General features: G+C 44.4%; 1 protein-coding gene across 1 annotated transcript in view; it reads right to left on the reverse strand.

Moving 5' to 3' along the window:
* The window catches only part of PPIL2 (peptidylprolyl isomerase like 2), an 88,984-nt gene that overhangs the window by 51,254 nt on the left and 14,485 nt on the right, over positions 1 to 23,245 (reverse strand). Inside the window, exons 6-10 of the mRNA XM_068157282.1 lie at positions 17,436 to 17,487; positions 13,860 to 13,951; positions 9,710 to 9,799; positions 2,768 to 2,843; positions 760 to 920 (exon numbers count right to left, since the gene is read on the reverse strand). Of these exons, the coding sequence (XP_068013383.1) occupies positions 760 to 920; positions 2,768 to 2,843; positions 9,710 to 9,799; positions 13,860 to 13,951; positions 17,436 to 17,487 (471 nt within the window). The remainder of the gene's footprint in view (positions 1 to 759; positions 921 to 2,767; positions 2,844 to 9,709; positions 9,800 to 13,859; positions 13,952 to 17,435; positions 17,488 to 23,245) is intronic.

A 23,245-nucleotide genomic window follows, 5' to 3' on the forward strand; every position in this document is an offset into this window, starting at 1 on the left:
ATGATGCCCTGAAAAACAGGCAAATGTAATTCTATTTGGTCATCTATGTTCCTCAGTCTGTCACTAAACCTCATTCAAAGCCATATGCTGCATCATTCTGCATTTTCATGTAAGTGTAATCAAAGCATGTAGACACACACATCCCATAATTATTAAATGAAAGATATTCTGTCTTGCCCATTTCAAACAGCCTTTGACATAGAAAACCTAGACACAGATGAACTGTTTCTCTACAGTAACATGCACCTGGAAAAATAGCCCTTAAAATATCCCACTAAAAATCCTGAATTCCAGTGGGAAAAAAAAAGAAGGAGCAGCTGTGGATGATTTATGTATTTGCCCAGATGAGAAATGATTCACTTGCACTGGCCTTAAGGTGTGTTCTCTCTGCCAACAACTGCATGAAGCAATGATAAACAAATTCAAAGCAAGAGATTGCAACCCAGGACAAAAGGGTTCTTCCAAGACACACACCATAACCACATCAAAAAGATTCTTCCTTTCTATTGTGCTCCATTTCTAGAAGGTTTAGGCTCCTTTACAATGATTTAAGACAGAGAAAATCACTGACACATCCAATGCATTTCTAAGGAATCCCAAAATGATTCTCATGTTCTCACCTATGACAAATTTCCATACAACAGCAAACAGAAGGAGCAGAGTCTGTTTGTACTGCAATATGGCCTCTAAGATGGAAAACATCTAGTATCATTCCTGAGGAAGTCAGTCAGTGCCAAACTACAAATTAAGGCAACTTACTGCATTCAGCTTATCCACTTTCTTCTTTTCAGGAGCCTTCATGGTAGCTGCTAGAATATCATCACCTTTGAATTCCTTGTAAAGCTCCAGTAAGGTCTCCCGGGTCTCTGCATTTGTATTTTTCAAATAGTAAGAGGGATCCAATTTTGCTTTTTCTTCATCTGGATAAAACAAAGTTAAATCATTCAGAGTTAAAAGGAAAATTCTGTTTTGTTCTCCTTCAGTTTATTACATCTCTAAAGTTTACAACAACCTTCCAGATGTTCTTTCTACTAGTTTCTTAAATGCAAAGGTCTAGTACCTTATTCATTCCTGCAGAAACAGTAACAAATGCTAAGGTATAGCACTAGCAACAGCATAACTTGAAATATAGCACAAAAAATGGCAATATGGTGAAGTACAACAAAGAAAAGAAGAAAAACTTCAACTACTGCAAAAATTTCATCAAAGCCACCATAAATCCTTTAAATTCATGCAAGTCTGGTAAAGATTTTACAGAATAAAAGCAAGATACAGTTGGGCACAAAATGAACTCCTCTCCTTTGTCCCCTCACTGAATGGCCTGGCTTGTGATGCAACAATCCCAACATGAGATCATAGAATCCTAAAATGGTTTGGGTTGGAAGGGGCCTCCAAAGGTCATCTGATCCAACCCCCCTGCAGTCAGCAGGGACATCTTCCACTAGATCAGGTTGCTCAGAGCCTTGTTGAGCCTCACCTTGAAGGTCTCCAAGTATGGGGCCTCAATTACCTACCTGGGCAAACTGTTGCAGTGTTCTACCACCCTCATGGTAAAGAACTTGTTCCTAACATCCAATCTAAATCTTATCTCTTATTTCAAACCACTGCCCCTCATCCTATCACTGCAGGCTTTTGCAACCTGTCCCTCTGCAGCCTTCTTGTAGCCCCCTTCAGGTACTGGAAGGCTGCTCTAAGGACTCCCTGGAGCCTCCTCTTGTCCAGGCTGAACAACCCCAGCTCCCTCAGCCTGTCCTTGTAGCAGAGGTGTTCCAGTCCCCTGATCATTTTTGTGGCCTTCCTCTGGACCTGCTCCATCAGAATCACCTCTCTCAAAGGGGGACAAGGCTGGTGGACTGCAATTTGGTTTTATTTTACTATTTTATTTTAAAATTAAGGGGGGGGTGTTGCTTGTTTTTACAAGATTCACTTATTCTCTGTCTTCATATGCCTACTATTGGCTGACTTACACAATCCATCTCTGAGTTTAATTTAGTGGGTAAACAGGTGAGATGCTTGCTTGCAGAAATACTAGCTTTAAAAAACAAAACAAAACAAATGAGCCTAGTAAGAGCCAGGAAAACACAACCTGCTTATAACCAGCAATTAGATCTCATTAGAAACACTGCTAAAGAAAACCTCAGGGGCAAAGGAGAGAATGTTTTTCCTTCAGTAATTTAATATCAACAGATATTACTAAGCACTTAGCTACCAAAAAAACCAACCACCCCAAAATAATTAAGAAGCAAATTTCATAACTATCTAGGAAGAAAAAAATAATTTCTTTGTCTTATTAAAATAATGTTGGGGGAATCTTTTAGAAAAACTGAAATCCATCTCTAGCTTGGAGGATGTCCACTGCCATCCAGACAGAAGGATGGACAATATACATGGAAGAGATCCCAGCAGACAGGCAATGAGATGTAGGTTTCCTCACCTTGGTTCTGGTACAAGGCTAATGGACATTAGGGCAAATTATTTTACCTCCTCACTTCTCCTTCATCTACCTGCTCCTAGAGGATATGGAAGGCTTGCCGTGTTTGCACAACACTCAAGAGAGGCAGTTAATGATTTCTCAAAGAGCCATGGCTTTGCTTCAAAATGTCTGAACACCTTTTGATGTGACAGGGACAGTTTCAACAAGTTATTCGTGCTTCCGAGAAGCTGTCAAAGTTACCAATAGCCACTGAGGGATCCATCCAGTGTCAATTTCATCACATTTGTGCATTTGGGTTGGTGCTTTCTCAGCCTTCCTTCAATTCATCCTTACCTGGATCAACTACTTTTATGTTGTTCTTCACATGAAAGAAGTTTGACACATTGAACTTATCCAGGTTTGTGGGATCCTGAAAATAACAATCAAAAAACCCCAAATGTCAGACAGCTTGGCAGGCAGACAGCCATTGCATGCAACAAACTGGTTTGAAGGGCAGACAGCACCATAATAAGTGAACAGGGAGAGACAGAATAATTTCCACACTCCCCAAACCACAAAAGATGAAAACAAAAAAAATAATCAACCCCAACCAAGATCAGCAAGGACCTTATTCACAGTAGGACCCTTTGGGATCTCAAATTTAGTTCCAAACATAATATTACACATATTTTGCCTACAGAAGTTACTAACAGAGCTAAGTTGAATCTATCTCAGTGAGAAGAAAGAAGAAGGAGCTGCAATCCCCTGATTCTTTCATTCATTCTGTGGTTTGGCCTCAGATCTATGTAAATTCTCCCTCTCCTTTGCTATCTCCTGCTATTTATAACAGTGTGCCTGATTTGCACATGCTCTGTGAACATTTGCAATGCATTTTAAAATCCAAATAAACCTCACAGCAGGTTGTTGCATTCAGAACTGTTTCAATCTGTGCACACAGAATTGCATTTAAAAAGAATAAAAAATAGGGACCAAAAAAAAAAGAAGTGGTACTATGAAAACTCTGTTGAGTGACTACTCAAGATACAGATTTGATGAATGCACTGGCCAGTGGTTAAAAAATTGGTTGGATGATTGCATTCAAAGGGTAGTGGTCAATGGCTTGATGTCCAGATGGAGATGGGTGACAAGTAGTGTTCCTCAAGGGTCTGTATCGGGACCAGTGCTGTTCAACATCTTCATCAATGGCATTGACAGTGAGATTGAGGCACCCTCAGCAAGTTTGCAGATGATACCAAGCTGAGCAGTGTGACTGAAAAGACTGAAGGACAGGATGGCATCCAGAGGGACCTGAACAAGCTGGAGAGGTGGGCTAAGGAGAATCTCATGACGTTCAGTAAGACAAAGTGCAAGGTCTTGCACCTAGGTCAGGGCAGTCCTAGACACCAGTCCAGGCTGGGGAATGATGAGATTGAGAACCCTGCAGAAAAGGACTTGCAGTGCTGGTGGGTGAGAGGCTGGAAATGAGTCAGCAATGGGCAGCTGCAGCCCAGAAGGCAAATGGCATCCTGGGCTGCCTCAAAAGCAGCATGGGCAGCAGATGGAAAGAGGGGATTCTGCCACTCTGCTCTACTGAGACCTCACCTGGAGTACTGTGTCCAGCTCTGGGGCCCCCAACGAAAAAGAAAGATATCAAGAGAGATATGGACCTACTAAAGCAGGTCCAGAGGAGGGGCACAAAGGTGATCAGAGGGTTGGAGCACCTCTCCTGTGAAGACAGACTGAAAGAGCTGGGGTTGTTCTGCCTGGAGAAGAGAAGGCTCCAGGAGATCTTAGAGCTACATTTCATCATCTTACAGGAAGGCTGGGGAGGGACTGTTTAGAAGGGATTGCAGTGACAGGATGAGGGGCAATATTTTGAAACTGGAACAGAGGAGATTTAGGTTGGGCATCAGGAGGAAGTTCTGCACAATGAGAGTGGTAAAATACTGGAACAGGTTGCCCAGGAAAGTGGTTGAGGCCCTGTCCCTGGAGACATTCAAGGTCAGACTGGATGTGGCCCTGGGTAGCCTGATGCAGTTGGATGTGTCCCTGCTGACTGCAGGGGGGCTGGACAAGATGACCTTTGAGGGTCCCTTCCAACCTGATGCAATCTGTGAAAGCAGCAAAACCACACAGTCCATTAACTATGAGTCTTTATACCATCTTCAGGCAACTTTCTGCACAACTTTGACCTTTTGTTAGAGAGAGTGAGCCAAGGAATGCCTGCTGGTGATCTAAGTCACATTTTACTATTATTAAACAGTCCTTAATACTCTTCTCACAAAGACTTCAAGGTTTTCCCCTCAAGCTCCTCTGCAGAATAAGAAAGGCCAAAACATCAGCCCAGGACACCTAGTAGTCATTTCTGGAAATTCTATCTGACAGAAAACAATACATAATCCAAGCATCAAGGCATGGACTGTCAAACCCCCCTGTATCTTCATCTTGCCTTACTTGCATAGAACAGCTATGGAAGTGGAAATCTGGACCTGTTTTCTAACCGGTTTTGTATCCTCTGACACCAGCACCCAGGTGTATTTATTATTTATTACCTCACACACATGTTTATGTATGTATCAATAGAGTTAATTTCAGCCTTGCTCTCTGACAGTCAACAAGATGCATGGAGAACAGGCTCTGTGTGTTTCCAGAAGGTGTAAGTTGCCTCCTCCCAAATACTCTTCAGTAATCACGAGCTGGAGCTTTCCCAGGCAGAAGCCATGGCCTTGCACACAGATGTACCACCTCAAAAGGTGAAGGAAGAAAGACTGCTTATCCTTTCCAGGAAATTAAAACTGAGGATTTGTGCATGAAGAGAGACAAATGGATTCACAGCAATCCACATTCTGCCACTTGGGGCAGAGCTGAAGGGCAACACTTCACCTACTTAGGGAAACCACTTAAACTCCGTCAAGCACCATACACACAACCCCCCTCAAGAAGCAGGTTCAAACCACCAGTTTTAGACCATGTGATTTCTTTGAGGCCTGATTCCTCTCTTACCATGTGGCTGGCCATACTGCACCCCTAATTATCTTCAGGACTGTTACTCTCATATGCTGACTCTGTCCCAACGTGTCATTTCTTTACCAGCCACTCTGTGCACACATCAATGAAGGATTTGCCCTCAAAGAGCCCTCACCCACAACTGAGAGGAAATCTGCTTTGACCTTCTGTCACACAAAGACTGAAGGAGAAATAGCTGAGGAGTGAAATATCAATTAACAGAGCACAGCTCAACTACCTCCAGCTTTGCTCATTAGTTATGCTTCCTGCCACAAACGCCAATGGTGTTTAACAGCTTGTCGGGAACCTTGCCTCGGTCATGGGTGATTAGGTTATACAGAAACAATAAAACTGACATAAGGAAGCACATAGCACTAGGAGCTTTTCTTTTTTCCTTTAGCTGCAGTAAACTTGTTTGCATTCTACCCAGACTTTCATTTTTGCCTATTTATTTATCCCAGGAGCACATGCTCCCCCCCCAACTTCTGTGCTGCAAAGCAGATGCATTTGTTAATGTGCATCTACCAGGCAAGGCTCTCAGGAGGCTGCCATCAGAGGACTGTGCCTATTACCACTGGCACAACAGGGCTGAGGGGTTTATTGCCATTCCTCTGCAGAAAAGGGAGAGACCACCTCTGCCTCTGTGCAAGCACTGCCACTGAGCAGAATCACATTTCTCACTAGCTCCCCTCCCCTGCCAGCACACAGCCCAACAACAGCTTCTAAGAGTTTCCAGAACAGGAATAATTTATGCTTTATCTTACACATTTGAAAGTTGTGGTTTCTGGTTTATGGACAGAAACACAATGGAGGATGAAGAATTGACAGGGGGCTAAAGGGGCAATTGTTCTTAGCTCCTCCAAACACCTCCTACCAAACAGGGTGTGAAAGCAGGGTATTGTAGCATCCTTACTTTGCCCTCCTCAGGACCCTCTCACACTAGTTGCAATGGGAAGGAGTCCACAGGAGTGTCAGAGCCCACCACCATATTCAACCAAGCACTACTTGGATCTGTTTCTCTCTGTGCTTGTTTCAGCCTGCCCACTTTTACATGAGGGAATCCAGACTATACTTATTTATGTGCTTGCTATTGAGTCCCACATCATTATACAAAGAATACTTTGCAAAACATATGACTGAAGCAGACACAGAATCGACAGCAGCACTAATTAACAACAATGTCTACCAACTGTTGACCAGATTTGTCACAAAGATTAAATGAGAAATTTACTTGGAGGAGAACTTCAAATGAGGTTAAACATTTAGACTGAAAAATCTGCAAAACACAGGACTGAAAGAATCACCTAGTTCTGAATCACGGCCCAACATACTCTCATTATGTCAAAACTCTTTCAGAGCTGCCTTTAAAACAATTGCAATGATGAACTACAATGTAGCAGAATGGGAAGCAGAAAAGGGAGGTAAGAACACTGCAAATAAGCTTTGCCAATACCAGCCTTCCTACTACAGATACCCTGTCACCATGGATCTCTAAGTGCTTTACATCATGCCTTGCCATTAAGTATAACTAATAAACCCTGAAGTACTTGAGCTGCCTGTCAGCTGATAGTGTATTCATGATACTTGCAAGGGATGCTAAGTTAGGCTGAGCTGATCATCTTTCAAGGTAAAAGCATGTAAGTAGGTTTAGAGTTATGAGAAAGAGGCAAAAGACAACAACAGTATTCCATTTACAAAAGACACAAAGCAATACAGGGGAAAGAAAAAAACATTGATAAATTGTAAAAAGAGAGAGAAACCTGGGAAAAAGTAACTCTTGAACTGCAGAAGATGAAAAGCTTGACTTGAGATTGTGGCAAGGTCAACCAGCTAAGCAAAGGAAATTTCACCTTGAGGGTAAAGAGCTGTAGTCTAAAAAATGCAGTGACAGTAAAGACTGCTGCTGCCTAGGAAGGGTTTCATAACATCACATGTATTTCTGACACTGTCAGCAAGACAGTCAACCAGAATCCCTGACATCTTTTGCCTGAATAATTACATTCCAGTTTTGGTACTACATCCTGCACACCAGGGTATGGTATTAGCCTTTCCCTCCTGCCCTTAGGCCTGACAGTATTGCCATATGTTGATGAAAACCTGCCATGCCCTACCCCAGGACATTTGCATTTCACCAGGGAAAAAACCAATTTCTGTCTACAAAAGTGCAGCCAGCACTGTGGATTCCTTTCCAAAGAGAAGGACATCACAGATCAAAGATACTGTTATTAGTAACTAAAGTGAGTATTTTGCTTTGTTTAGTTTCAAATCCAAAAGAATTTGTCCTATTTAACAAGAAAAAAGCAATAGGTTACAAATAACTATCACTAAAATCAAAGTGACCAGCTGAGATGGTGCTCACCAGAAAAGATTCACAGATTCAATGGGTTGGAAGGGACCTTCAAAGATCATCTTGTCCAACCCCACTGCATTCAGCAGGGACACATCCAACTACATCAGGCTGCCCAGGGACACATCCAGTCTGATCCTGAATGTCTCCAGGGACAGGGCCTCAACCACATCCCTGGGCAACCTCTTCCAATATTTTACCACTCTCATTGTGCAAAACTTCTTCCTGATGCTCAACCTAAATCTCCCCTGCTCCAGTTTCAAAACATTGCCCCTCATTCTGTCACTGCAATCCCTTCTAAACAGTCCCTCCCCAGCCTTCCTGTAGGTCCCCTTTAGATATTGAAATGTAGCTCTATGGTCTCCCTGTAGCTTTCTCTTCTGCTTGCTGAACAGCCCCAGTTCTCTCAGCCTATCTTCACAGGACAAGTGCTCCAGCCCTCTGATATCTTTGTGGCCCTCCTCTTGACCCAGCAGGTCCAAGGATGGCTTATGATTTGTGTCTGAATAATGCTTAGCACAGAGAACAGAACAAACAATTTTATGCAATTCTCTCTCTTCTGGAAAGAACAAACCTTTTTCTGCTTTCATTTTTAATTATACACATTAGGAGAGAGAGTTCAAGTTAGAGGTCAATTGCTCTTCTGATAAAAGAGCATCCTTAGCAGTTGCAGAATCAACCTTTATGTATCACAATTAAGAAAAATGTGAAGGGACAAACTATCTATAAACAGACATTATTCAAATTTTCCATTTATCATGTTGTATTTCACTACCAAACACAGGTACCTTGCCTGCTTCCTAGGATATTCAGAGTCAGCCTCTGGAAATGCTATGTTCTACTGATAAACACAGCTATTACAGACAGCCCTGCTCAGCTCTGACTTGCAAAGCAAAGCATGTTTTTTTACAGCAACTGCCTTTAGATCTCCCTCTTTGCCAAACAGCAGGGTCAGTGTTACCATCTCACTCTCAATTCCAGCTCTCACAGATACCACAGTACTCAAATTACACAGGGGAGTGGGAAAACAACAGTGACAAATTTCAACACAGAACTGAAAGGTTTTTAAGAGAAGTGGGATTGGGGATAGAGCTCTGGAGCCAGAAACTGAAACACAACAGATTGCAGTCAGGAACTCTGGCTAACAAACAAAGCCACAGGTGGTAGAGCTTGGCAGTGTGAAGCCACCATGCTGCCTGCAGTGCTGTCAACAAGAGAGCTTGTAGAGAAGACATTGGTCTGTCTTTCAACAATTCACAGGAAGAAAATACTATGAGAAAATAACAAGAGATTCCTATTCCACACACACACAAGCAATTTTAATACCCAGGCTAGTCATATCACTTCAGGTTGAATTCTGGCCTCAACAAAGCAAGTCAGGGTAAGGCAGCATTTGAATAGGAGAAACCAAGTCTGCAGTGGGTGTTGTGCAGTGCATTAAATGGATTTTCTTTACATCCTCCAATTTACAGCTGAGGCCTTCCAGTACCTGAAAGGGGCTAGAAGATAGCTGGGAAGGGACTTTTTACAAAGGCTTATAGTGATAGGATGAGAGGGCATGGATTCAAGCTTGAGAAGAGGAGATTTAGACTGGAGATGAGGAAGAAATTATTTACAGTGAGGGTGGTGAGCCACTGGAACAGGCTATCCAGGGAGATTGTGGATTCCCCCTCCCTGAAGGTGTTCAAGGCCAGGCTGGATGAGGCCTTGAGCAACCTGGGCTGGTGGGAGGTGTCCCTCCCCATGGCAAAGGGGTTGGGACTGGATGATCTTCAAAGTCCCTTCCAACCTAAACCATTCCATGAATCTACTCATCTCCAAGACATAGACAATGTTCCTCTGTCCAATAATTCTAGACTCCTGCTGTAATGGTGTACATAGCAACATTTCATCCTCTGCAAAAAGGCTGTATAGGAAGACAGGTAACAGAGAGCAAAGTTTACCTGCAGTGTCACAATGTCTTGCCTTGTGAAGGGCTCATCTGTCAAAAGATCCTTGTAGCTCTTTGGTTTTATGTTCAGCTGCTCAACTGCCTAACAGCCAGGCAAAAGACAGATATTAAAAATGTGATTAGAATGTGTAAACATTACAAGCAAATATGTGAAACCAATAAAAGCTTAAAGTACAAATAATAAAACCCCAATAATTTCATCTTTCAGTCTCAGCTGGCAGCTGCAATATTTTCACTGCAGTCTTTAACAGCTGAGAAGCTTTTTGTCTTTCATACCTGCAAACCTCTACATTTTTTTTGTGGTTTGTTGCTTTAAACCAAAAAAGGAAGGTTTCAGTCTGGTTTCAGTCTGCATTCTAAGGTTAGCCACAGCATTTTAACCAAATTCATCATAAAAGTGCTGCCAAAATAAAACCCCCTTACTTGCAGCTTTCTAAGTTAAGCATTTTACAGATGGTATAAGACAGGCAGGTTTAACAAGAGGGCTGTATCTGCCCCACTGGCAGCACCCTTCACAGGGACACACCAGTGTCCCAGGCCAGCTCGTACAAGTTATGTTACCCCCTCACACTGTGTCCACACTGCACCTAGCCTGCAGCAACACTTCTGGCCACCTGAGAAGAAAGGCACTGCAGAGAGATCTGGACAGGTTCAATCCATGGGCTGTGCTCAACGCAATGAGGTTTAACAAAACCAAGAGCTGGGTCCTGCGGCTCTGGTTACAACAACCCCAAGCAATGCTGCAGGCTTGGGGCAGAGTGGGTGGAAAGCAGCCCCAGGAAAAAGGATCTGGGAGTGCTGGTGAACAGCTGAACATAAGCCAGCAGTGTGCCCAGGTGGCCAAGAAGGCCAATGGCATCCTGACCTGGATCAAAACCAGTGTCCAGCAGGAGAAGGGAAATGATGGTGCCATTGTACTCAGCCCTGGTGAGTACTGGATTCAGTTCTGGGCACCACAGGAGAGGAAAGACACTGAAAGGCTGGAGGGTATCCAGAGAAGAGCAACGAGGCTGGTGGGGAGTTTGGAGGGCATTGTACAAGGAACAGCTGAGGGAGTTGGGGTTGTGTGCTGGGCTACACCCATCCTGGGGGGAGGGCTGCAAGAGCCCTGCTTCCCCCAGGGGACAAAAGAAACCTGATTCAGGTGAACAGAGTGGGACTTGGTTTCCTCTTCCCAGGAGTGGCTCCCCGGGTCAAAGGTAGTCTATTTCACTCCCCTTTCCTGTCCAGCAAAAGGAGGACACTGATGCCATTTGCTCTCTTTCTTCTCCCTTGCCTGCTCAAGAGGGCCTACAGCTGCAGCCAGTCTCCTGACTCTTCCATGTGGTCAGCCCTGGCCTCTCCCTACTGCATCTACGCTTCTCTAAAGGACTGAAATCCATGGACATCCAGGAAACACAAGGCTATCCAGGCTTGGGTTTACATATTTTCCTATTTATTCTTATTCCTTACCCTTGTAAGCCCTCTCTGTTACTGATATATATATATATTTGTATATCTATATATCTAGTTAAAAAATTTACTTCTCCTACTTCCAAAGTGACTCCAGATTATTTTTTGGTGGATTTACCTCCTTCTCTTTTCCCCTACCCTTTTTTCCCCCCCCTTTATCTCCTTTTTCCTTATCAGGGCAAAAGGCAGGGAGGGCAGGGGAGGAATTCTCAGTTTGCTACCATCTAAGCTCTTAACCACTACAGGTTGTTTAGTCTGGAGAAGAGAAGGTTGAAGGGAGACCTCATTGCTCTCTACAACTGCCTGAAAGGAGGTTGGAGTGAGACTGCTCTTGGTCTCTTCTCCCAAGTAACCAGCGACAGGACAAGAGGAAATGGGTTTGAGTTGTGCCAGGGGAGGTTTAGGCTGGACATTAGGAAAAGCTTTACTGAGAGAGTGGTGAGGGAAACAGGCTGCCCAGGGAGGTGGTGGAGTCATGATCCCTGGAGGTGTCCAAGAAGCTGTAGATGTGGTGCTTCAGGATACAGTTTAGTGGCCATGGTAGTTGGGTTGCAGTGGGACTCAGTGATCTCAAAGGGCTTTTCCAACCTGAATGATTCTCTGAGAAAATCTCCTGTTGCTCAACAAAGCTGCAGAGTGTTATTTCACAGTGAGAATCAATGTGGAACAAAAGCTTTGTCATTACAAACAAATACATCATACAGAGAGGACTATGGAAGTCTACCTGCAACAAAGACTGCTCTTAAGCTCCTTCTTGCCTTTTAAGCACAGCAATCAAAGTGTCAGGATTTCAGAAGGAACAGAAGAAACTTTCTATTTCAACCTCATTTTGACTGCTCTCACAGCTGGGATGAAGACAATTCAAGCGCAAAGCAGCTGGTTTGCAAATCCATGGTGAATTCAGCCTTTTCCTTGATTGCAATGGCTTCACTATGTTCCCCTCTCAGTATCTAAAAGGCCTACTCTTATCAACAGGTTTCAAAAAGCAGATGCTTCACCCTTCAGGCTTTTTGTAATGCTGGATATGGATCCAGTAACTGAAAGTTTCATTTGCCACTGAAAAAATATATAAACCCTGTTTTACAGTAAGGATTATACAAACAAATCCCAACTAAAATTCCACCTGGGTTTGCATAAATATTCACAAAACACAAAGACAAATGCAGTTCAAGTGTCCATTGAGGCATTCTGTCTGCTTTTTTCCCCCAGCTCCAGCTAAAAATCTCTCTTTTTTATTATTAATTGAAATAAATAGAAATTAAGCATTGTGGGGTTGTGATGACCGTGTCAGAAAGAAGACAACAGAAAATTTGCCTGTAGTTCAGCTGAGGAGCATATAAAAGTTGCTCATTTTGGTTTAGAAGACTCAGTGCACGCAGATTAACTTAGGAAAAGGTTTGAAAATAGCTTTTTAATCACATTCTAGGGTTGTTCATGTTCTGAGGGCAAAAGCTGGACACCAATTTGTAAAGTCAGTTCATCTCCTTAAACTTTAATTTTCCTGGCTGTAAAACAAGAAAAGAAGTTACCTATCATAGAATTGTTAGGGTTGGAAGGGGCCTCAAGGATCATCTAGTACCAATCCCCCTGCCATGGCAGGGACCCCTCATACTAGATCAGGTTGCCCAGAGCCACATCTAGCCTGGCCTTAAAAACCTCCAGAGGCTTCTACCACCTCCCTGGGCAACCTGCTCCAGTGTCTCACCAACTTCATGGGGAAGAACTTCTTCCTAACATCCAATCTGAATCTACCCATTTCTATTTTTGTTCCTTTCCCCCCAGTCCTGTCACTCCCTGACACCCTCAACAGCTTTCTTGTAGGCCCTCTTAAGATAATGGAAGGCCCCAATTAGGTCTCCTCAGAGCCTTCTCTTCTCCAGACTGAATAGCCCCAACTCCCTCAGTCTGTCCTCATAGGAGAGGTGCTCCAACCCTCTGCTTATCCTCTTGGACCTTTTCTGGACACCTTCCAGCACCTCCAGATCCTTCCTGTAATAAGGACTCCAAAACTGGACACAGTACTCCAGGTGGGGTCTCACCAGAGTGGAGTAGAGGGGGAGAATCACCTCCCTTGACCTGCTGGCTATGCTTCTCTTGATGCAGCCCAAGATGTGGTTGCCTTTCTGGACTGCAAGTGCTCACTGCTGGCTCATGTTGAGCTTCTCATTCACCAGCACCCCCACCTCCTTTTCTTCAGGGCTGCTTTCAAGCCAGTCGCTGACCAGCCTGTATTGGTGCTTGGGATTGCCCTGAACCAGATGCAGGACCTTGCATTTGGTCTTGTTGAACCTCATGAGGTTGTCATGGATCCAGCTCTGCAGCCTGTCCAGGTCCCTCCGGATGGCCTCCCTTCCCTCCAGCATGTCTGCTGTACCACACAGCTTGGTGTCATCAGCAAACTTGCTGAGGGTACACTCAATGCCACTGTCCATATAGCCAACAAAGATGTTAAACAAGACTGGACCCAGTACTGATCCCTGAGGGATTCGTCACTGGCCTCCACTTGGACATGGAGCCATTGACAACCACCTTTTGGGTGCAGCCATCAAGCCAGTTCTTTATCCACTGAATGGTACACCCATCAAACCCATTCTGCACCAGCCTGGAGATCAGGATGTCTTTCTAATGCATTTTCTGATCTTGAGCATCAAGTATCAAATATTAATAAAGAAGTGCAACAGAGAACCTACCTCATAGGCAAACACATTTCCAGTTGTCTTGATGGCCACAATATGGGAGTTATTGGTGAATACAGTGAACAGCACTGGACAGTGATATTTACCTGATGGGAGATAAAAAAGGTTTAAATTTGCTATGAAGTCCCCATGGCTGGTTTGAAACAGCTACTGTCTGTACCCTGGGAAAGATACAGACATGAATTGTTAATACAAAGTATAACTTCAGAGTGTATTCAAGGGTGTTTTAACTACACTTTGATTCTTCAGTGCCAAATAAGTAACACATAGGAGAACTATAAAGCAAACAATGAAAATGCAGTTTTCCACTGCCTTCAATTCCCCAGCTAAAAACTTTGCCCAATTTGTTTGGTGTCTGTGAAGTATCACAATACAGTTGGTCCAGCTCTGGGGCTCCCAACACAAGGGAGACATAGACCTGATAAAGCATGTCCAGAGGAGGGCCACAAAGAGGGCTAGAGCCCTATGAAGATAGACTGAAAGAACTGGGGCTGTTCAGCATGCAGAAGAGAAAGCTACAGGGAGACCATAGAGCTACATTTCAATATCTAAAGGGGACCTACAGGAAGGCTGGGGAGGGACTGTTTAGAAGGGATTGCAGTGGCAAAATGAGGGGCAATGTTTTGAAACTGGAGCAGGGGAGATTTAGGTTGAGAATCAGGAAGAAGTTCTGCACAATGAGAGTGGTAAAATATTGGAACAGGTTGCCCAGGGATGTGGTTGAGGCCCTGTCCCTGGAAACATTCAAGATCAGACTGGATGTGTCCCTGGGCAGCCTGATGTAGTTGGATGTGTCCCTGCTGACTGCAGGGGGGTTGGACAAGATGCCTTTTGAGGGTCCCTTCCAACCCAGTGCAATCTGTGAACCTGTAATCTAATCAAAGTTCTACTGATAGCACGAATCTGTACCTTGTAAGGTGCCCACTGTTCTATTCTCAGCATCACTCCCAGGAATAAAAGTTTAGCTTCAGTCCTACAGAAAAGTTCCCAGCAGCTGTTGTGCTTTTAGGAGAGGAGAGCATTTTGTATTCAAACGTGGAAGCAGAATGCCATTAAATCTGCACACGTTATTCAATAAGGAACTCAGCTCCTGCTCTAATCAAGCTGTGAATTTTCCCAGGAGGGGCAGCATAAATATTAAGCACATCAACAACAAGAAAAGTGAGGGAAGGCAATGTGCAGGGAAAAAGAAAAATGTCTGGATGCTCTCAGCAGAAAGCAATTAGAAGAAGGTTATTAATACTTGATCAGTTTGCTAGGTCTGGGGTTTGGGTGAGATTTTTTTTAATAGCTTGGGCCTGTTTGGTTCTTTTTTTCCTAATTACCATCTGAAAATCGAAACCAGCAGGGCCACCAGAACAGAGACTGCTCACAGCACCTGCAAAGCTAGGAGAGGCAAGCACCTACTGAGTATTTACCATTAACTGCTCAGCTGGAGGAGGCACCCTGACCTCCAGCACACAGATGCAGGTAAAAGCTGAGGACTGTTTTTGTTAATGCCACCAGAGCCGAAGGGACTGCCACAAGGGACTGAAATTGAAGAGGAATTCTGGAAACAGACTTTTGGAAGTGACATCAGGGTACAGCCCAACTGCTGGACACAGAAACACGCTGATATAATGCGAGGCCTCACACCGGCTGCACAAAACAGAGCAAATCACCACGTTTTCAGTTCTAGCAAAAGCAGAGCTGCTGAGGGCACACCCTTCTTTTTCTGGAGAGAAGATAGTCAGCTAAGGAGGGCTCATCAAATAGGGTAAGATGCAATATCTGAAGACCACTTCTCTCATGCAGGTATGAACAGAGAAAATGCTCCATAGACTAGACTAGACTAGACCAGACCAGACCAGGTTGGAAGAGACCTTCAAGATCATCACGTCCAACCTATCATCCAACACCACCCAACCAACTAACCCATGCAACCAAGCACCCTGTCAAGTCTCCTCCTGAACACCTCCAGTGATGGTGACTCCACCACCTCCTTGGGCAGCACATTCCAATGGGCAATCACTCTCTCTGTGTAAAACTTCCTCCTGACCTTCAGCCTAAACCTCCCCTGGCACAGCCTGAGACTGTGTCCTCTTGTTCTGAAACCATTCTACATGTTAAGATTTAAAGAAAGGTTTGCTGCTAGACAGAAATGCAACATCTGACTCTTCCTCTTTTGTCACATATTCTCTTGCAATGACACAGTATGAGCCTTTGTAAGGAAAAGCTTCTGATACTGCAGGACTGCCACCACTCAACCCCAGCATTATGAACCAGACTTCTTCAAGGAAAGCACAGTGCCAGAGGATCTTTGAAAAACCTTGGCCACATTGACTATGGATCATTTTTAACACCCTCTCTTGTGACAGATGGAGCACAACACACAGAAGAAATCCATCAGTTAGAGACAAGACTTTGTAGTCCATGGAATTTACTAAGGAGAATCATAGAATGGCTTAGGTTGGAAGGGACCTCAGAGATCATCTACTCCAACTTCCCTGCCATGGGCAGGGACACCTCTCAACTAGACTCAGCTGCTCAAGACCTCATCAAACCTGGCCTTGAACACCCCCAGGGAGGAGGCATCCACAACATCCCTGAACAACCTGTTCCAGAGTCTCACCACCCCTGTACCGAAGAACTTCCTAAGATCCAGTCTAACCCTGCTCTCCCTCAGCTTCAAACCATTCTCCCTAGTCCTACTTCTAGACACCCTCACAAAAGGTCCTTTTGCAGCCTTCCTGTAGGATCCCCTCAGGTATTGGAAGGCAGATCAAAGGTCCCTCCAGAATCTTCTCTTCTCCAGATTGAACAAGCCCAGCTTCCTCAGCCTGCCTTTATAGCAGAGGTACTCCAGTCCTTGTACCATCTTTGTGGCCCTCCTCTGGACTCACTCCAACAGCTCTGTGTCCTTCTTATGATGGGGACACCAGAACTGGATGAAGTATTTGTGGTGTGGTCTGGGAAGAGCAGACACTCCAGAATTCTACTCCCATTTAATCCCTGCCACTTGTACAAGATGGAATCATCTGATCTTTTATTCCTAGCATCCCCTCTGGGGAGGCAAATTTTACATCTTGAACCCTGCAGAAATAAAACTGGAGGCTGCTGTCTTGCATGCTGCTGTGGGTAAAAATCCCACGTGTTTATTTAAGTCTAATTCGTTTGATAAACACAAAGTTGCTCAAAACCAAGTGAACAGCAGATATTGCCACGGGCAAGTCAGAAATTTGGATAGCACATTATAGAAATTCAGCCTTTTCTGACATTTTCCCTTCAAGTAAACAGTACCTGGCTGCATGGTACTGGAGTAAAGCAAAATGGATGAATAATTTACAGCTCTCCAGTGTAAAGACAACCAGAAATGGAACTTCCAAGGTAAACTTGTCATTTGCAAGGAGCAGTGATTCTCAAGAAATAAAAACCAGGACAGAGAACACAAACTACAGAACTTTACCATGAGTAAGACCAAAGAGCATTCATCATTCATCATTAAAGCATTCATCGATGGAAAAAAACAACCAACCAACCAACCAAACAGAACACCACCAACAAAACCCCACAGAAAATTACTGCACTTACCTTCACTGTTTTTAGCAAAGTTCAGCTTTATAAGTGATTTGGCATCTAGTTTCTACAGAAAATGAAGCATTAAAAATGAAATAATTAGTCATAACAGAATCAAACCATGGAAATAAAAGGGAGCTCTAACATCACTGTAAGGATTTTAATAGTACATAATTTACTAATAATATAATACAAGTTTGTCTGAATCATCAGCACCCTGGGAATTTAAGTCACAGCCAGCCCACAAAAACAAGGCTCATGGAGCCTGAGAACTGGGAGAGGTTTCTTTTCAGTGTTGCTGTCAGACACAGGACAGTGCTACCCCGGGTCAAGCAGCTTGAGAGGTTGCACAACTGCCTTAGCAGCAACTGAAAGGGGAGCTTGCATGAAGAGCTAAAAGGCAAAGATCATTGCTGCTCATCAGAAGTGACAATTCAGAAGGGACCTCTGACAACAGACATAAAGCCAGCAAACTCTTTTGGTAATCAAATTCACTGTCTTTTCTGAAATAACCCAGATTTTCCCTTTACCTCAGGAAATGGGTAGGGGAGCCCACATGGTAACTACCAACAACTAAGAGAAACAGAGGCACAGATTCTCTGGAGAGGAGCTTGGGGTGATGAAGAGAGTCCCAGGAGGGCCCTTTAGCTACTTAATTCACAAGCAGCAATTCCACAGAAGAGGGAACTGGGATGGCAGCTGAAGTTGGGGTAATGTTCTCTGTTTCTAGAAAGGACACCACAGACTAAGCTCCTCCTCTCTCAGGCTTTCTGAGAAAATGTCTGCAGCATTGTTCTGCTGCTCTCTCTTCTGAAGGGGCTTTCTGACATTGAAAGGGGAGAGATATCAGGCTGCTCCCTCCCCACAGCCTTCCTTAGGACGTGAAAGCTTCCAGCACACCTGAAGTAAGAGTGAGCCTTCAGTTACACGACAGGGCAGGCCCACAACTGTCAGTCATTTCACAAAGCCAGGATGTGATCTGGGCATGTAGCTGGCACGACAGAGCATGCCACCACCACTAGGGTCACCTCACCAGTCAGGTAGCACTCAACTGAGGCACCTGAACAGAGACAAAGTCCAGCCCAGGAAGCTGCAGGGCTGAGTCAGGATCTCAAAAAACCCACCCCACACAACACCAACAAAACCTTGGGTTGTATCAGCGGTCAGAGATGGGTTTGCTGCCAAATTGCTCCTTAAAAGCACACAGAGCAGAGGCCTTTTAAAAGAAACAATGGGTTCTCTTCTCAAAGCAGGCACCTGAACAGATTAGGGAGGTTTTTCTAACCCAGACAGCTCTTTATAAACACGCACGAGTGGAGACCTGCCAGCCACGGCGGCGACGCCGCTCCTTCAACCATTATGGCAGAGTGATAACAAAATCAGGAGAAACTAAGTCAGTGGGCTTCTGCCTAATCAAAATTCATCTTCTTGGTTCACAGAGTACATACTGTGACAGCTGGACTCATTCATTTAGAAGGCAGCACTTCTCAAATTGTTTTCAGCCAACTGGCAGGATCATTTGCTGCCAGAAAGGTAACCACCTCTCATTTATGAGCAAGAGCAATGAGGGCTATGAGCAGTAAGATAGGAAGGGGAAAAAGAGGCCAGGTTAGGTTAGATTTACTCAGGCAATGGGAAACCAGTGCTGCTCTTTTTCCTTAAGTGGATACTCCAAAAAAAATAAATAATCCCAAACTCAACCCCCCACATGCTGCTGGAGTACAAAGAATGACAGCAAAGGCAATGACAGCTTCTAAAATGACTAAGTGAAGGCAGAGCTCTATTCATTTAATTTCTTCTTACATGAACAAAATTGCTCAAGAAGTAGCAGGGAAACAGCTGGGTTGTGAAACCTGGACAGATCTGTTGAACCTAAACAACTTATTAACACAAAGCAGCATCCATCTGGGCACATGCTGTGCAACAGCCCAAAAATTATGTTCCAGAAAAAGCTTCTTTGGAAATGTAACCCCTGGAAACATGGAAAATTTGAAGGAAGGCCTTTAGAGGATCTTTCTGACAGGCTTCAGCATAAGGGAAAGGGACCTGAAGGTATACACTATGACAGACTATAACACAGGAAGCCTGTATCATATATTGTTTTCCTCTCAAGTTCTTAATTTCACATGAAATCAGGGTTATCTTGCATGTGGGTGAATCTGCCTTCCTTTATTCTCCATCAAAAGTCCAAGTTTTCCAAGTGCCATCACAGTCTGTTGCCATGGAAATGTCCACTACGCCATGAACACGTGCCAGGCTTCAGGGAAAGAGATAGGAAGGAGCGAGTCCTAAAATGAGTTAAAATACTTGGGTTTATGTATTTCTTACTACTAATAAAGCATGAGAGGGTTCACATATTGCATCCAGAGCTCAAGTTCAAATGCATTTCCCACCTGAGTTTTCCCAACTCACCCCCACCAGCAAGTTACAGCCAAGTGGCAGTGAAGAAGGCAAGGGAACAAGCAATGTTTATCAGAAACATCTGATCTGACGAAAACCTGACATTCCTAAGAAAAACAAAAGGCCACAAGCATCTGCTGCTTCCCTGAGCAGAACGAAGAGCTGCACGTTCACTTCTAAAAATATTTTCTGTGAAAATACTGGAAAGCAGACACACTTCTCAGCAGCAGCGCCGACACACTTCTCAGCAGCAGTGCCAGCTGCTCTGCAACGAGGCGAGGCTGAACAAACAGACGCGAAACCCTCGCGAGCTCTTTCTCAGCTGACTCCTCTCTCTCAGGCACACTTCCACAAAGGCAGCCAAGGCTACTTTTGGCCATGACCTACTTTCTTGCAGAGCAGTGAGAAGCCCCACCGCTCTCAACTGTCAGCTGCCAGCACTGGCCCCTGTGGGATCCCAAAGGGCAGCATCCTTTATCGATACCCCAGGCAGAGGTTATTAGTGGGGCACGGCGGCAGCTCGGGATGGACCATGCCGATTGCTTCAAATTAAATCATCCTCTGTCATCACTGGGTGCCTCGTGAAGGTATGACCTACAATCCCTGGGCATCAATTAGTTACACTCTGAATCCCTTTGGTCGGTGGCTGCATGTTCTTCTTGTTAATGAGGCTCTGACCCTGTTGGATACACACCAGCCTGAAATGCAATCGAAATGGGCTCGTTTGATTCTCTGTCCACACATGGGTAGAGATGGTGACGTGCAGCAAGAGCTGTGTTTTGTAAATAGAGACTTTGCCACTCTATCAACAGGAACTGAGTCAGTGTTAAAATGTTCAACACTTAGGGACTGGACACTTCTGAGTGGACTCTGGCAGGAACACACAAGGAAGCTATCATGGGGAAAAATTAATGTGTCATGTCTGGTTGGCAACAGAAGGACAAAATCATCCACCTGAAAGGAGGTTAGAGTGAGGTGGGGGTCAGTCTCTTCTCTCAAGTAACAGGCAACAGGACAAGAGGAAACAGATTCACAGATTGAATTGGGTTGGAAGGAAGCCTCAAAGGCCATCTTGTCTAACTCCCCTGCAGTAAGGAGGGACACCTCCAACTAGATCAGGGTGCCCAGGGCCTCAAGTTGTGCCAGGGTAGATTAGGGTAGATATTAGGCAATTATTCTTCACCAAAAGGGTTGTAAGGCACTCAAACAGGCTGCCCAGGGAAGTGGTGGACTCCCCATCCTTGAAGGTATTTAGATGTGTAGATGTGGTGCTGAGGGACATGGTTTAGTAGTGACCTGGAAGTGCCAGCTTAATGGCTGGATTTGATGATCTGAAAGGTCTCTTCCAACCAAAGCCGTTCTAGGATTCAATGATGTGGTGGTGGCACAGCCAGTTGGTAGGTTCTCATCCCACCAAAACAAGTAACACAGAGTTACCTCAAACAGAAGAGAAATCCAAACCACATACTAAAGCACAATGTTGCCCATCAAGTACCAAATTTAGCTTAACAACAGCAAGTGAGGTTTATTATTAGATGTTTTGGTTCCTTTACAGATGAGATCTGTTAGTCTTCGCACACAGCTTCACATTTTAAGATGCCCCCTTACAATTATCCCTGCTACAAAATCTTCAGGAACTATGGGGAGAAGTGGTGAGTAACTAGAACTGGAATAACTCCATGTATAATGTTAGCTATTTCAGACCTTGTACGTGGGTTTAAGGATGACAAAAGGCATTGGAAATCCTCAATGAGTCTACATTATGGGAATGTGATGGGAAACAGCAGTACTGTTTTAACAAGGCTAGCTTTTCTGTAGTTTGATGTTGGGTTGAGAACAGCTCTGAAGGAAGAGACTTATCATTATTGATTGAAGAGAAGTTCACCATGAGCCAGCAGTGCACTTATGCAGCCCAGAAGGCAAAAATCACGTCCTGGGCTAAGCCATTCTATGAAGAATTTGGGGTCAGCAGCCAAGAGGCCAGAAGAGTCTCAAGGCATTGTTTCTATGTTCAGCTCATCAGCAAAAAGGCTGGACACTTATCTTATGGACAACTGTCCACCTAATGCTAAAAAGATCCCTTCCATTCACACTCTTGGGTGAAGCTGCTGTTTAACTGCAGCTTTCATCTACAACTGAACTAGTATGGACGTGGACACAAAAGATCCTTCATTACCCAATTCCAGGCCACTGTATTTCCACATTTAAATTTTAATTAAAGTGACACCATATGGTAACCAAAGCTTTGCCCAGAGAACCATGAAGATATGATTGTTAACACACATGGCTCACAGAGCCTAGCAACAATGCTGCCCTTTCAAAGAGCATCTTAACAGAAACTACCATAAGAAAAAGATAGGCAGCTTCACATGCAAGATTATACCTGCAACCTTAAAGTCAGAAGTTTACCAAGCCAGAGACCCACAGCCAAATACAACATGGTTCTGGGAGGGCTGTGGGGGGAAGAAAAGGCAGCTTTGCAGAAGCATCAAAAGCTACCCTCCAATTTTAATGAAAACCAGCAAGTGAGGATCTGTGGGAAACCTCCTGCTGCACCTCATTCGAGGCTAGAGAGTTTCACAGCTGCTAGTTTAAGTGTCACAGCCACAAAACCCCAGCCAATGTGCACACCACCACCAAAACATGGTCTCTTTTTCTCCCCTTTCCATCTGTTCAGTCTGTAAAACCTAGATGCAAAGACTTTTTTTTTTTTTTTTCCCCATGTAAGGGAAATAATGCATTAGGAATAATGCTAGACACATTTATCTGCCTGTGCCCACCGCTGGCTTACTGGATAAAACACTGCCCATCACCACCACAATACTCTTCAGTGTGAAGAAGGTACAGCAGCTTGGCCAGCACTCGTGATACCAGAGGGTTTTAAATAGCTCCTCCTTTTGATAAAGGACCTGGACAATAAGTCTAGGCAAAGCTCATCTTCTTCACCCTCATTGTTTTCTCACTATACAGGGAACTGATAAAGGTTAACTCTTAGGGCTGCTGGGTACACTACTGTAAAACAAGATACAAGGTGAGAGGGAATGGCTTTAAGCTTTAGGAGGGGAGATTTAGACTGGAGATGAGGAAGAAATTCTTTACAATGAGGATGGGGAGACACTGGAACAGGTTGCCCAGGGAGGTTGTGCATGACCCCTCCCTGGAGGTGGTCAAGGCCAGGTTGGATGAGGCCTTGAGGAACCTGGTCTAGTGCAAGGTGTCCCTGCCCATGGCAGGGGGTTGAAACTGGATGATCTTTAAGGTCCCTTCCAATCCAAACCATTTTATGAGTCTATGAACTCCAGTAAAGAAACAACCAACCATCCAGGTATTCATAACAAAGGAGAGTAAGAAAACTTCAGAAAACCCCACAGAAATGAGTCATAGGCCAGGTCAGCAGCCTCACAGGGACCTTCATCCCCTTGCCC

The sequence above is a fragment of the Melanerpes formicivorus genome, unplaced genomic scaffold, assembly GCF_026170545.1.
Source record: "Melanerpes formicivorus ecotype bairdi unplaced genomic scaffold, bMelFor1.0.p_v2 SCAF_36, whole genome shotgun sequence".
NCBI lineage: Eukaryota > Metazoa > Chordata > Aves > Piciformes > Picidae > Melanerpes > Melanerpes formicivorus.